The sequence below is a fragment of the Cimex lectularius genome, unplaced genomic scaffold (genome assembly GCF_000648675.2).
Source record: "Cimex lectularius strain Harlan isolate CLEC.00 unplaced genomic scaffold, Clec_2.1 scaffold8, whole genome shotgun sequence".
Taxonomy (NCBI): Eukaryota; Metazoa; Arthropoda; class Insecta; order Hemiptera; family Cimicidae; genus Cimex; species Cimex lectularius.
The window spans coordinates 2586725-2600275 of record NW_019392656.1 but is presented as its reverse complement, the minus strand read 5'-3'; the positions used below and the strand labels follow the sequence as shown (position 1 = coordinate 2600275).

Here is a 13551-nt window from a genome sequence, read left to right as displayed (position 1 = left end):
TAGCATAAGCCGGTGAATTCCCATTTTATTAAAGCCAACCCACGTAGCTTTCTGACAACGTAAAACGTTAGCAAACATCAACTTATAAACAAAACGCTTTTTCTTTCATTTTTCCCCTTTTTTTTGTTTACCCACGGTTTGACCTGAGTAAAAGCTCATTTTGCCGACTCTTCGTTTGCTCTATGCACCGCTTGGAAGGAAAAACAACCTCACCCGAAACAGACGAAATGGTAATGTTTAATATTAACCTCAGACAAAATTGCTTATAAAAAGGCATATATAAATTATTAAAATTTAAAAATAAACTATAAAATATCGTGTTGTTCACTAGTTTTCGAGTTCCGCTTGACCAATTTATATACGTAGAGCAGCTGCGTATCTAGCCGAAGGTCGAGGGTTCGAATCCCGCACGTGACGATGACTTTTTTATCTCAACTAAAAACCTTAATTAATTGAAAGATATCGTGTTAAGGTTTGTTTAAATAGTACTAACATATAAATAGATAGGATTGCGTCCAACAGTGCAAAATCAGTGAGAATCAGTCAACCAAGGATAAAGGGTTAAATCTAAATAAACCTCCACACCTTAAATGGTTAAAAAATAGTGAAATTAGAAAAAACTGCAAGCTTTACATTAATTATAAATAAATTATATAATTCACAACGATTATCAATAATCCACCTATGAATATTTTAAAGATTTTAAAGTCAGATAGCCAAAACAAATCCACGTACAACTCCGGCCTTCGAACTTACGCATGATTTAGACGTGAAAGAGCATGAACATATACGGGAACACTAAAAGGCCATTTAACATTAATCTTCATCATCAAGGATGAACGTGAAACTTTCCAAGGAAGTACTGTTGAAATACCACACGACTTGCCACGGACGTGGAAGTATGCGGATAGCTTTTCTGCCCGCAGGTGAGAAAACAAATTATCCTCGGGCGGAGCAGAATTGTTTAAACATCGTTAAGCATCGTTGATGGATGTTCTGTTCCCACGTTCGGAATATCAAATGAGGAGTATAACCAGCATAAACAGCCTGTCAGAACCTTAGAGAAGAAATTGGTAAGTAGCAAATAAGTAATGATAAGGTTAAATCGAACTTTCTCCTACAAAAAACATCATCATTGACAAGAAAAGTTGAAGAACGGCACGGTGTTTTTAAAAAATGAACTCCTAACCCGAAAAACGCTGTCAATACTTTGGATAACACGTTTCATAAATCTTCAAAACCATACCGTCCCGCTTCGCAGCCCTTCATCCCTCGGGATGTCCCTGCTTTTTTATTCGGTAGAAGGTAATCTTTTATTATTAGCCGGATCGAAAGGCATCGCCTGGAATTACCGTTCTCTCCCTTTGGAAACTCGATCCTACCAGGCCCCCACTCTTATATTTAAACAAACAATCGCCACCCTCCCCCGAAGAGCAATCGGTTCTCCCCAATTCGGAAAAGTAACAGCCCTGGGGGCTTTGAACGGAGTGGATTTAGCAAACTTTATCGTATAATACGCAAAACGCTCCAAACAAATTAAAACTTAACTGAACAAATAACAAAAATTGGATAAACTTTTATTTATACACCTATCAAAATCGGTGTACTTCATAAATTGATTGCTATGATAACAAATTATTTTCAGTGGCTAATTTTCTCATAAGCTCACTCTGTATCACTCTCTCTCTCTCTCTCTCTCTCTCTCTCTCTCTCTCTCTCTCTCTCTCCCTCTCACTCTCTCTCTCTCTCTCTCTAGCTTTTTTCTCCCCAAATTTCTACCTCTCTATTTGCTCTTATACTTTCTTGATTTTTGTCTTACTGTATCCTTTGCTCTTTGTTGGTCTTGCTTTAGTTGTGTCTTTGTTTCTCTCTCTCTCCTTCTTTTAAATACTTTTATTCATACACCTACAACATAACGAAGTATTTTCATAAGCTATCTTTCTCACGATCTCACTGAGGATCACTCTTTCTCTCTCACTCTCTCTCTCTCTCTCTCTTTCTTCCTTTCTCTCTCTCTCTCTCTCTCTCTCTCTCTTTCTCTAGCTTTTTTCTCCCCAAATTTCTACCTCTCTATTTGCTCTTATACTTTCTTGATTTTTGTCTTACTGTATCCTTTGCTCTTTGTTGGTCTTGCTTTAGTTGTGTCTTTGTTTCTCTCTCTCTCCTTCTTTTAAATACTTTTATTCATACACCTACAACATAACGAAGTATTTTCATAAGCTATCTTTCTCACGATCTCACTGAGGATCACTCTTTCTCTCTCACTCTCTCTCTCTCTCTCTCTTTCTTCCTTTCTCTCTCTCTCTCTCTCTCTCTCTCTCTCTTCTACTGTTATCTCATTTTTCCACACCTCACACTTTCTCTTATTTTTGTTGATTTTTTCTTCCTGTATTCCTTTGCGCTCCTGCTTTAGTTTTTTCTATGTCTCTCTGTCTCTCTCTTTAAAAAGTTTTATTCTTACACTTATAAAAATCTATGTGCTTCAGAAATATTTCACTATGATAACAATGTATTTTATAAGCTACCTTCTCTTACGTTATAAATATATATTTTATAAGTTACCTTTTCTCTCTCTCTCTCTCTCTCTCTCTCTCTCTCTCTCTCTCTCTCTCTCTCTCTCTCTATCTCTATCTATCTATCTATCTACTATAATCTTCTCTTGTTCTTTTTTTATTCTTGTCTTAATTTATCCCTTTGCTCTTTGCCCCCCCTCTCACTCTTTCTCTCTGTCTGTAATTGAATATAGATAGGTGTATTCCTTTTGGCGTGTTTTTCGGCTTTTCGACTCATAACGTTTGCCCTTTGTGTATCATAAAACGCTCCGATTCAGGTCGACTATGTTCGAAAAGGTTAATTTTCAACATTTAAAAAAACGCACTCATAAAGGAGAAATATTATTTGAGTGTGAGGTTTTTAGTGCAACCCATGTCAGCGCAACAACCAAAAGAAAAGGATGACTATTTTTTAATCGTTTAATATTAATTTTCAAATTGGTATAATTATGTAATAAACAATTTAATCATTTGGGCATTGCATTAGTGTTGAATATGCGCAATGGACTAAATCAGAATAATATCCTTCCATGAGAAAAAAAGGGCAGTTTTAATTCACATTTTTGAAACACCCTAATTCCAAGACAGAAGTGGAAAGAGAATGAAATTAAGATAGTAATGTAAATTACAAGTTAATCGTGAGTTTCTTTCAAAGATAAAAAGTTAAGAGTGTTTTATGTGTGCTTCTGGTCGAAGAAATAAACAAAAAGTTTAATAGTAAATTAATTATTCTTTTAATCTAAGATTTTCCCTATCAACCAAAAACCTTAGATTAAAAAAAAAGAATAATTCATTGGAATAATTATTATGGTCAATTATGACCACTAAGCAAATATGGATTAAATTAATAGGAAAGACATACACATAAATACGGATTAATCAACAAGTGATTTTTTATAATTGGAAATGATTAGGTTAAAATAGGTAATCTGTTTAAACATGTTTTTGATTTTTTTGATTTTTGATATCGATTTACCAGACATTCCTCCCTCAAATTGCTTCCAGGTATATATAATATCCATTGTAGATTATGAAGATGAATTTGAATTTCATGTTTTAAAACGTGTTATCTTTAAATGAACAAAATTGTCAAGTATAAAAACGAAAACATTAAACTGTCAGTACTAAAGTTTTACAATAGTGTAAGAAAATTCTATATGACTCGAATGTTTTATTAGACGTAAATAGACCGACCATAAATTAGTAAAATTGTTACAAATATTAATAAAAATTAAAAAAAGCTTTGTTTTCCCAAACGTATTTCATTTAGATTTAATCTGAGCGCGAGGACTATTCTGGAAATGTTGATTTTATTGAAAATCACGTACAAATCGGTACAACCCAGCAACTATTTGCCGAAGCGTCCGTTTAACTAATAACCAATCACAGGGCTTTAGAAAAATTAATTAAACATTTATACATGTATCTGGGGGTAAAAACGTAAAGAATAGCATAGAAAAACAAGCTTCATATACTTAAACCCACCCCTTCGACATAACAGATCATTTTTTCTAGAAAAACAAAATTTGATTAATTTGTGTAAATGCAAGTAAATTGTATTTATAAATTGACATGCTCAGCCTCAAATTCTCTCCCTCCCTTATTCCCCTTATAGTGCTATCTTTTGTTTCGTGCTATTTGTCGTCTCTCTTTCTGTCTCTCTCACTCTCTCTCTCTCCCCCCTCTCTCTCTCACTCTCATTTCTTCTCACATTTTTCTTGAATTGTGTCTTCTTTAACCCTTTGTTCTTTTTTCTTTCTTCATTTCTCTATCTGTTTATTCTCTTGTTCTTTCATCATTTTTGTCTTTTTTTACTACGTTGCTCTCTCTTCGTCGTCCTTCCTTAGTTTTGCCTTTTATTCTCACTCACTCACTCTAACATTTTCTCAGTTTTTGAAATTCTTTCTTCCTTTACTCCTGTGTTCTTTGCTCTTCCTTCATTGTTATTGTCAATTCTTCTTTCTCTCTCACTTCTCTACCTCCCTTTCTATTTTATATTATTCTTTTTTATTTTTGCCTTAATTTATCCCTTTGCTCTCTTTCTCGTAGTAGAGGAGGATACCTGGACCAAAATAGGTTAAACAATTTGTTTTCTGAAAACCTTGCTTTCTTTGAGTTTCATTTTAAAATAAACTGTAAATAATTACTAAATATAAAAATGAAAGAACAAAGAAACATATTCTGTCTTCTACAGTAGATACAGGAGAAAATAAAATGTATAGAAAATAATCTAATCTCGAAAAAAATCTCATAAATGTTCAGTCAAAAGACGGTATGTATTACGAAAAATGCAATTAGCAATAAACTATAACTTATAGTGCTTTCTTTTTCTTTCGTGCTATTTGTCGTCTCTCTCTCTCTCTCTCTCTCTCTCTCTCTCTCTCTCTCTCTCTCTCTCTCGTAGTAGAGTAGACGATACCTGGACCAAAATAGGTTAAACATCTTGTTTTCTGAAAACCTTGCTTTCTTTGAGTTTCACTTTAAAATAAACTGTAATTAATTATTAATTATAAAAATGAGAGAAAAAATAAACACATTCTGTCTTTTACAGTAGATACGAAATAAAATGTACAGAAAATAATCTAATGTCGAAAAAAAATTTCATAGTTGTTCGGTCAAAAGACAGACAAAAATGCAATTAGTAACAAACTTTATTTAAAGAACATAGAAAATTAAAAAACATTGAGGCTGGAATATATAAGATTATAAAAGTTGAAAATATCTGGACCAAAATCAGTTCAAAAATACCTTTCCAAAGAAATTGTTTTGCCTGAGTTTCACTTTAAAAAGTTTAATTAATAAATAATTATATACATTATAAATGTTATTAATTAATAATTCTGGCTAACAGTAAGTAGCGAAAATAATCTTATCCAAAAAAAGTCAAATCATATTTGTAAATTTGTCAACTTTGAAAAAAATATATTTTTTCAGAGTTCTCGCTCTTAAAACGCTTATTTCACGAAGGTTTACAAGTGTAGTATTGATCATATCTTATTGGAAATTTAACTGGTTTAAGTCGTTTTCAATGGTATCAACAGATTTATCCAAAACTTTTTAGTTTTGGAGTTATAATTGTTTATTTGAAGCAAAATCGTGAAATCTTAAAAAAATAGAAAAAGTGGAATATCTCAGAAACAGTTGAGATTCGGATCATAGATAATTCGGACGTTTTAGTTCCACTTTTAATGTAGAATCTACTGGCAAAGTTTGTAACACGAGTAGCCGAACCCCATGTATACTGTAGATTTAAATAAGACTCACTGGTGTAACTAAATTTTTGAAAATAATAATGTATTTTATATTGCATTCTAAACTTTCGAGATTTGCACATTTTGTTGAGAGCGCGGATCGAGTCCTAAAAAATATCAGATCTTCTGTCCCGCCTGTGGCCCTTTTCTGAGGGTAGAATAAACAGCTCCATACGGGTGCATAAATATAAAAGATAAACCGACTCTGGTCTCTCTTTCCTACTAAATATAAGGTTAACAAGAGGCTTACGGTCGAATGCTACTAGACCTACAACGCAGAAACGGAATTAATTTATGACAGGAGGTTGGTAGGGGTTTGTTCCCATTCGCCGAGGCTGCGGCTAACCCTAAGACCCTGTTAATCACCAGCAAGGGATCTTTCGCGTCTTCTCGCCAAACGGAAATTTCTCCAATCTTCGACCTAGACAAGACAAACACGGATGTAAAAAAGAGGGGACAAGGTGTACAGAAACTGGTTTTCTCCATCCACAATTGGTTCTTGAGGGCCGACCCTCTACGGAAATCCCCTTCCGCCGAGCCGCCCTGTAATTGGGCCGGGCACGCTTCTTTCCATTTAATTCGATAATAGCGGATTTTATTGGGTTTTTGTCACGGATGAGATCCAGGACCGGACCATTTTAACGCAGCCATCTTAACATTTCTTACAGCTTCTTAGATACACCTAGGCACAATTTTCTTTTCATGATTTAAAATAATTGAAAAGTTACTACATTACAGTACGTAATGCTAAGAACTGCAAGATAATAACGTACTTTACTTTAACTAACTACATATATGCGAATATTTTAAAAAAATTTAAGTAAAGTAGAGTACAAAATGCATTATCCCAAAATTAAAAAGTAGTAATAAAATAAATCAACACAACAGCAAAATTTATTCCATTTACAAACATTAATCAAAAATATTACTCATACTAGTAAGGAATTAGAAGGTAATAATAATAAAATATCTTTAAACGGAATATATAATGAAATCAAAAGATAGTATCGGACATCGGTATGTACTAAGTACTACGATGAACTTGTCATCATACCTTACGATAGTCAGACTATTAATCATCCCATTGAGAATTTCGTATGTTGGCCAAAAATAGCACAAAATGTCGAAAGAATAGGAAGGAAGAAAAGGAAACGAAGAGACCGACAGAGCGGCAAAAGAAGCCACTAAAATGCCGCATGACCCGGATTTTCAGATCAGCCCAGCAGACATCAAAAAAACGCAATGAAAACGTTAAGTTGGAGTAGGCAAATCCGCTGGGACAATATGACCGAAAAGTTGAAAGTAGTGAAACCGAAAACAAAACCTGGATCCCGGAAAAAATGGAAAAGAGAGACAGGATTATCCTCATACCATTGAGGATAGGCCACACGAGGCTGACGGATGGCCACCTCTTAATTAGAAAGCGACGCAGGGTATGTCCTCCGTGTGGTGCAGTTGTGACAGTGAAGCACATCCTAGAAGATTGCGAACAGCGGCACGACACAGAGAGAGGTGCGACCTACCTTCCGATATCTCAAAAACTCTAAGGCATAACAGGACCATAAAGATCGACTTATGACATATTTAAAATCAACAAACGTTTACAGCCGCATATAACCCCCACTTGTGGTTCACCCCCCCATTGTATTGAACGAACGTATTTATTAGCGTGAGTGGTTTAGCATGCATGGATTCGGCTGTGACTGAATACCGAGTAACTCACAGGCCCACCGATTTAGGTTAGTGATAATACATTTGTAGTATGATTGTGGGAAGGGTCGACAGCGTCTTGGTTGTAGTAATACTACCGAGATGCTGCGTCCTTTCTAGTATGATCGTATTTATTAGCGTGAGAGGTTATATGTGGACGTGGCTGTCGAGGAATACTCCACAGGCCCGTCAAAAAACCTTAGCATTAGTTTTATACCGATTGAATGTATTTATTCGCGAGAATGGAAGGAGGTCGGCAGGATTAGAGTCATCTTACCGACCTCCACTTTAGTTGTAATATTAGGAAACTAGGTTCATTACTATAAATCTGTATTATGAATGTGAGTGTATGTAAATGGTCAAATACCACATGTGGAGGGATACAAAGAGAAATGCAACAAAAACCGAAAGATCCGATGAGTAGCCAATTAGAATGAAGTTATCAGTAGAAAGTGCAGATTTTTCAAAATGCGAGAAAGATATACGCGTGGTAACGGCAATGACGGAAGCAGTTAGCCGGCCGAAAAAATGAAAAAAAATAGCATGCTTTAACATCACTGGGGCTGTTCAAATAGCCACAGGCGCAATAGAACGAATCCTCAATCGTGGAACGAAAAATATATGGGTCAGTAGAAAGAAATTATCAAACAAATTATTGTCATAATAAAATTTTTGTCGAAGGTTAATTAGCTGACATGGCTAAACAACACTGAAAAACCATTCAGCATAATTGGCTGAAAATAGAGCTACAATGAGAAGATAAAACCTGGAGCTTTTCTAAAGCATACAGATAGCTAGAAGATGGGAAATGGGTATAAAGGGTACAACTAGAAATACCTCTTGGCCCTGTTCTTCACCACAATCCTTATTCAAGCTGAATTACAAGCCATGAAAACATGTGAACATAAAATTAACAGTAGGTGATGGGGTTTGGTCTGCGAGTTGGCGAACTCATTTTGAACCGTCACACGGGCACTAAGACACCCAGTAGTGCCCGTGTGCCGTTTCAACATAAAATTAAGAACAAGAATTTGAAGGGTGCAACTATAATAATACTATACGGGACCCCTCCAAGCCTACGAGATCCATATCCTTTGTGAATGCCCGGCAAGGAAAAGATAAAAACACATTGGAAAGCCATTTTTGAACTACGAGTACCTCGGCATCATACCCATGAGAAGAATTTTTCTTCTATACCTTATAAAAAAAAAAAAAAAACAGAAATCTTTCAGCAAAATCAGCAAGCAGTAGAAATTCGGGCACGGCAGACGAAAGTTTAGGTGCATAAAGGTAAAACCCTTCTCGAGTATATTATAAACTAAGTCCTTTGTTACGGCTCGGGCAACATAAAGTACAAAGTTTCAGAAAGTCTTCAAGTGAGAAGTGTATTTAAAGAACATCTCTGTCGAACTGGTTGGTATTATGTTTTTTTTTTAATTTTGAATTAAAAACATAATTTTGTTTATGTAAGATTGTAAATACAACCGACGGTCCTGTTCCATCCTGTCTATTATGTCTGAACGTAATATTGGACGTACAAATATGACATAAACTATCACCTCTATTACAGTTATTTCACATGAAGTACAAGCTGAAGGACTTAAATTGAGAAATAGTTATAGAACATTTCCTTCGAACTGGGTTGTACAATATCCATTCCTTTTTTGAATTTTGAGTTAAAAACAAATTTGGTCATGCCTGACTGTATATCTCTGATACAACCTATGATACTGCCCCCCTCCCTACCCGACCATAATATCGGATCTACATATGAAATAAACTATGCCCGCTAGGCATTTTTTTATGAAGTGTGAAGTTGAAGAAAGCCTTAAATTGAAGAGTCTAGTTGCTTGGCTTGTCTTATATGCTTTGTTTCTTTGAATTTGACAATAAAAATTAATTTTGTTCACGTAAGAGTCTCAGATATACCCAATGATCCTGTCTCAACACTTCTGACCGTAATATTGGACGTACACGTATGAAACAAATTATGTCCTTTAATACTGTAACGTGGTTTTAGTAGACTGTAGGAAATAAATGTAAAAAAAATATATCGAATGAAAATAAAATTACTCACCTTCTTCTACTGCTCAGCATCAAAAACGAGGGGTACAGCGGGAAAATGAAACGGAAAAGAATGTTGGGCGATGATGGGATAAGGGTTGGTAAACCCTTACCTCGTCTCGAACACACTTCAGGGAGAGCTTCAGAGGGTTTCGCCACGACAATCTCGAGAAATTGATGAAATTAAATATTCTACCTCTGCAATCAACGATCTGCAGAAGTCGCGATTTGATCGGACCGACTGACCAAACGAACTAGACAATAACAGTAAAATGTTTTCTCTCCGACTGCGATACGTGTACTGATGCCGGTCAAAGCAAGGTGAGGCCGAACACTTTATAATATAGAATTTCTAAGAACTAACTACAATACACTACATCAGACTAATAAGTGAAACCTAAATTCCAATTGAAATCAGCAGGCAACCTAGTTTACTTGTATACAAGCACAAAGCCTCCGTGGACCCCCTAATAAACAAGATAAAAGAACAGTTAAAAGGGATAGATGCAGTTGGGAAGAACGTCGTGTTGGCATTGGTTCCCGGTCGCATAGGGATAGCCGGGAACGAAGAAGCAGACAGGGCAGCCAAAGTAGCCCCTGGAAAGCCCCACGACGCTTCCCAACCTATACGCCCAGCGGACCTGAAACTATTAATTTCAAACCTTTTTAAAAAAGATGGTTCCTACTCACATTAAGTACTACTTAATGCGAGTAGGAACCATCTTTTTTAAAAAGGATTGAACTCCACACTCACCCCATCATTTATAATTTCTATTAATTTCAAATTCTGTAAAAAGAGAAATAGCCGCTGGGCTCGTAGAAATAGGATTAACCCTGCCAAACTGTGGCAGGTTACGAAAGAAATCGGTCCCTGGTCCACGGAGAACGAAAAGGGAAAAGACCTTACTGACAAGACTACGCATAGGTCATACAGGAATAACGCACGGGCACCTTCTGGAAAAGCGACCGCGTAGGTGCCCGGTATGCAAGGATAGAATAACGGTCGAGCATCTCTTCAGTTGTAGGAGGCTTGATCTATATAGACATTATTTTTGGCATGTCATCGGATCTGTGTCTTGGGGTTCGGCAGCGGGCACAGATCGCTGTTCCGGTACCTCAGGGCTATAGGAATTTTTAACGTTATGTGTGTTTGTGTTGCGTCTATGTTTGACTTTATGTTAATTTATTGTAATGAATGTAATTTATTAGCATGAAAGGAAGGGGTGATTTAACCCGGCTACGAGTACTCTGAGGGAGTGAATGTGACCAGACATCTATGGTTGTGGTTATGTATATGTATATTATGGTATGTTTCTATTCTATAAGGTACAAACGAGAGACTAGCATTGTAGGATATCAAGGAAGTATATATTTGAAATCAGAGAGTCAGCAACCAGATCGAGACGCTCAAACGGCAGCGGTTTAAAACAAAATACGCGCGAAAGAAGAGAAAAAGAAGGAAAACACGCAGAGGGCCGGCGATGACCTCAGCTGTCTGTCGGCCCATAACCTTCTCACTTTATTACAAGCACAAAACAAGAGTTGGTATTTATCATATTTAAAAAATTAATTTTTAATTACTAATTATACATTTTATTATCATACAGATGAGAGGGGAGGCAGATGCACTCTACAATACTGTTATATGTATAAATTTTCTAAAGATACCTATAGTAAATTACATTAAATAGTTATAGCAAATTACAACATCATCGCAGAATGTTTAACGCAAAAGTTAATTACATCGGTAATTTCCGTAGAATGGCCATTGTATTTATAAATAAGTAAAGTAACAATTTGTAAACCTCGGAAGAGAGAATCTGCCGGTGACAGTTCAATCGTTGTACAAGTTCATATTTAGCCCTTTGCATGGAGAAAGACCAGTCAGGAGTGGCAATCAAGGAAAAAGGGAACCGGCCGAGAGATCGAATCACGACGACTTTCGAGAGAAATATCGTTGGAGAAATTCCCCAATAAAACCCAATTTCGAAGGGCCATGATTGTTTGAGTATCTTGTAGTGGGCTATGCAAAGTATCGGTTGGAGCAATACCATCGGGGCTTATTGCTCTTCCGGCTTCCTCATTTCCTTTTTTTCTGTCTCTGAAGGCCTCAACTTGGATTGGGTCAGATCCACTCAGTCTAACCCAAGCTGTCAGCTGTATATGTAAAGTACAACGACAAATATCTTTTATAATAAAAATCAAACCCTTCAAAACAAACTCTGAAAAGCTGTGGTAACTAAACTTGTGCCAGATTTCAAACCTTTTCGTGGAAAAGATTCATAAAAAGAAGAAAAATTCAAAAATGCCATTGATTTTAAATTTAAATTAAAATCATTTATGAAAATTTTAAAAATTCAAAATTTTAAAAATCGTGCAATGTACACTGTTAATCAACAAAACATAAGACAACCAGTAATAAAACAAAATAAATAAATCATAAAAAATCTATATTTAATGTCAGTAGTTTCACTTTCATAGGTTGATGTTCTAGTTCTGTACAATAATTTCATCTGTCTGAAAGCCCGAAGCTTAATAAATTTCTAAGCTTTTGCGCTGGTCAATAGATTTACCCGATCGGCCGTGGGATTAGAAATACGGCTTTTTCGGGGAAAAGTCCTATAAATTTATTTTGTTTTTCCTGATAAATCTATGCATGTTTTACTCACTTTTCTTATCTTTACAATCATTATTTTAAATGTACTGACCAATCTGTCGAAATCCACATATTCTCGAAGATGTTCCATAGTCAGTATTTATTTTTCAAAAATAATTTCTTAATAATTGGACTTTTGTAATAGTAAAACCATTCAAAAAAATTTTCTCTATTTTCTTTTTATCTCTACATTTTTTATTTCTGTATTTTCTTTTGATCTTTTTCGAGATTCTCGCTCTGTCCTCTTAACTGTAACCACGAAGTGTTTCATTTTTAAAAAATAATGAATACAATAATAAATCATCAATTTCACATTTTGTGATGATTTTCTTTTCTGTAGGCGAATCTCAAAAAACAAGGACTTCACAAAATGTACCAAAACCTTTTTAGTTCCGGATTTTCTCGATTCTCATCCTATTCAACAGTAAGTTAAAAAGTGTTTCATGTTTTCTATTTGTAAAATATAATTGCAATTTTTGTAATACAAATAGATAAAGTGTTTTTATTTAAACTAATTTTTTTTTAATATACACGTACAGTATAATAATTAGCTTCACTTTTGTCTTTTTAGATAGAAGGAAAAATACCCAGTGTGGGGGCTGGAAAAAGTACTTTAATTAAAAATTATTTCAGTATGAACAGGTAGTTCGTCTGCCAGATTCACGTTTATAATAATAATCTTTTATAGGTTTCATTCTAAATTCGACGTAGAAATATGTCAAACAAATTTATTCCAATATGTAATAAATAAATAAAATAAATAGATATCTAGTTATTTTTCTCTACCATTAGAGTCAGTACATTATGCATGCCAATTAATATTTTTAACCAATAAATAGAAATATTAACCCTTTATAACTGACATATTTTTCCTATTATGTATTTTATTTCCTATTATATATTTTTCCTATGTGATACTATGCGAAAGCAAATATCTTGCATATCTATATATAAATAGTTCGATTTCAGTTAAACATTAAATTACTGTGTATTTTCGCCATGCTTAGCCTGTTTATTTTTTAACTATCTTAACCATAATTGTATCATTTTTTACTCCATATATTCTCGACTTTTATTGTCTTATACAGGGTGTTCGGCTACTCGTGTTACAAACATTGCCAGTAAATACTACATGCCAAATGGAACTAAAAAGCTCTAATTATCTATGGTCCAAATCTCAACAGTTATTAGGATCTCAGGAGTTATTCCACTTTTTTGATTTTTTAAAATTTAACGATCTTGCTTCAAATAAACAATAACTCCAAAAGTAAAAGTTTTTGAACAAATCAATTGGTACCATTGAACACTACCAATTAAT

The 13551-nt window shown here is 34.8% G+C and overlaps 1 protein-coding gene across 3 annotated transcripts in view; it reads right to left on the bottom strand.

Moving 5' to 3' along the window:
* The window catches only part of LOC106669688 (disintegrin and metalloproteinase domain-containing protein 10), a 479736-nt gene that overhangs the window by 238497 nt on the left and 227688 nt on the right, over nucleotides 1-13551 (bottom strand). The window contains exon 1 of one of the 3 annotated variants that reach the window (XM_024224683.1): nucleotides 9591-9887. The exons of the other annotated variants lie outside the window; for them this stretch is intronic. Coding sequence (XP_024080451.1) covers nucleotides 9591-9610 — 20 coding nt within the window. The 5' untranslated portion in view covers nucleotides 9611-9887. Of the gene's footprint in view, nucleotides 1-9590; nucleotides 9888-13551 lie in introns of those variants that run through there. 3 annotated transcript variants of the gene reach the window in all.